Source organism: Wasmannia auropunctata, unplaced genomic scaffold (genome assembly GCF_000956235.1).
Source record: "Wasmannia auropunctata unplaced genomic scaffold, wasmannia.A_1.0 LD336106.1, whole genome shotgun sequence".
NCBI lineage: Eukaryota > Metazoa > Arthropoda > Insecta > Hymenoptera > Formicidae > Wasmannia > Wasmannia auropunctata.
In genome coordinates this window covers 3,789,001-3,789,827 of record NW_012026784.1, presented here as the reverse complement: position 1 = coordinate 3,789,827, position 827 = coordinate 3,789,001, and the positions used below count along the sequence as shown (strand labels likewise).

Here is an 827-nt window from a genome sequence, read left to right as displayed (position 1 = left end):
TGTGCTCTTCCGATCTCTTGAAAAATTTTTATATCATGTAATTCTTAAAATAAAAATTTTTTTTATATTTACTATTACCCACCACCACCATGACCCACCACCTACCACCATCACTCACCACCACCCTCTATCAACATCCACCACCACCACCCATCACCACCACCCTTTACCACCATCCACCACACCTACTCATCACGACCATTTTTTATATCATGTGATTATTAAATAAAATTTTTTTTTCACATTTTTTTATATCATGTTATTTTGAAAGTAAAAAATTTTTTCTTGAAAATTTTTTATATCAGTAGATTTTAAAATAAAAAATTTTTTTTTGAAAAATTTTTATATCATGTAATTTTTGAAATAAAAATTTTTTTTATACTTACTATCACCCACCACCACCATGACCCATCACCATCACCCACCACCATCACTTACCACCACCTACCACCAACACCCACCACCACCACTAACCATCACACATCACCACCATCAACCACCACCACCCACTACCACCATCCACCATACCTATTGTTCACGACCATTTTTATATCATGTGATTTTTAAAGTAAAATTTTTTTCAAAATTTTTTATATCATGTGGTTTTTAAAATAAAAAATTTTTTTAAATATTTTATATCATGTGATTGTTAAAATAAAAATTTGCTTTCGATTTACCATCATCCACCAACACCACCACCCACCACCACCACCCACCACCACCCACCACCACCCACTACCACCACCCATCACCACCACTCACTACCATCACCCACCTTCACCACCCACTACCTTCATTCATCTACTTTTCACGACCACTTTTTATAT

The 827-nt window shown here is 34.8% G+C and overlaps 1 protein-coding gene across 1 annotated transcript in view; it reads right to left on the bottom strand.

The window, feature by feature from the left end:
- The window catches only part of LOC105456816, a 4,300-nt gene extending 4,124 nt beyond the window's left edge, over nucleotides 1–176 (bottom strand). Inside the window, exon 1 of the mRNA XM_011701132.1 lies at nucleotides 119–176. Coding sequence (XP_011699434.1) covers nucleotides 119–176 — 58 coding nt within the window. The remainder of the gene's footprint in view (nucleotides 1–118) is intronic.
- Between the last annotated feature and the right edge of the window lie 651 nt (nucleotides 177–827).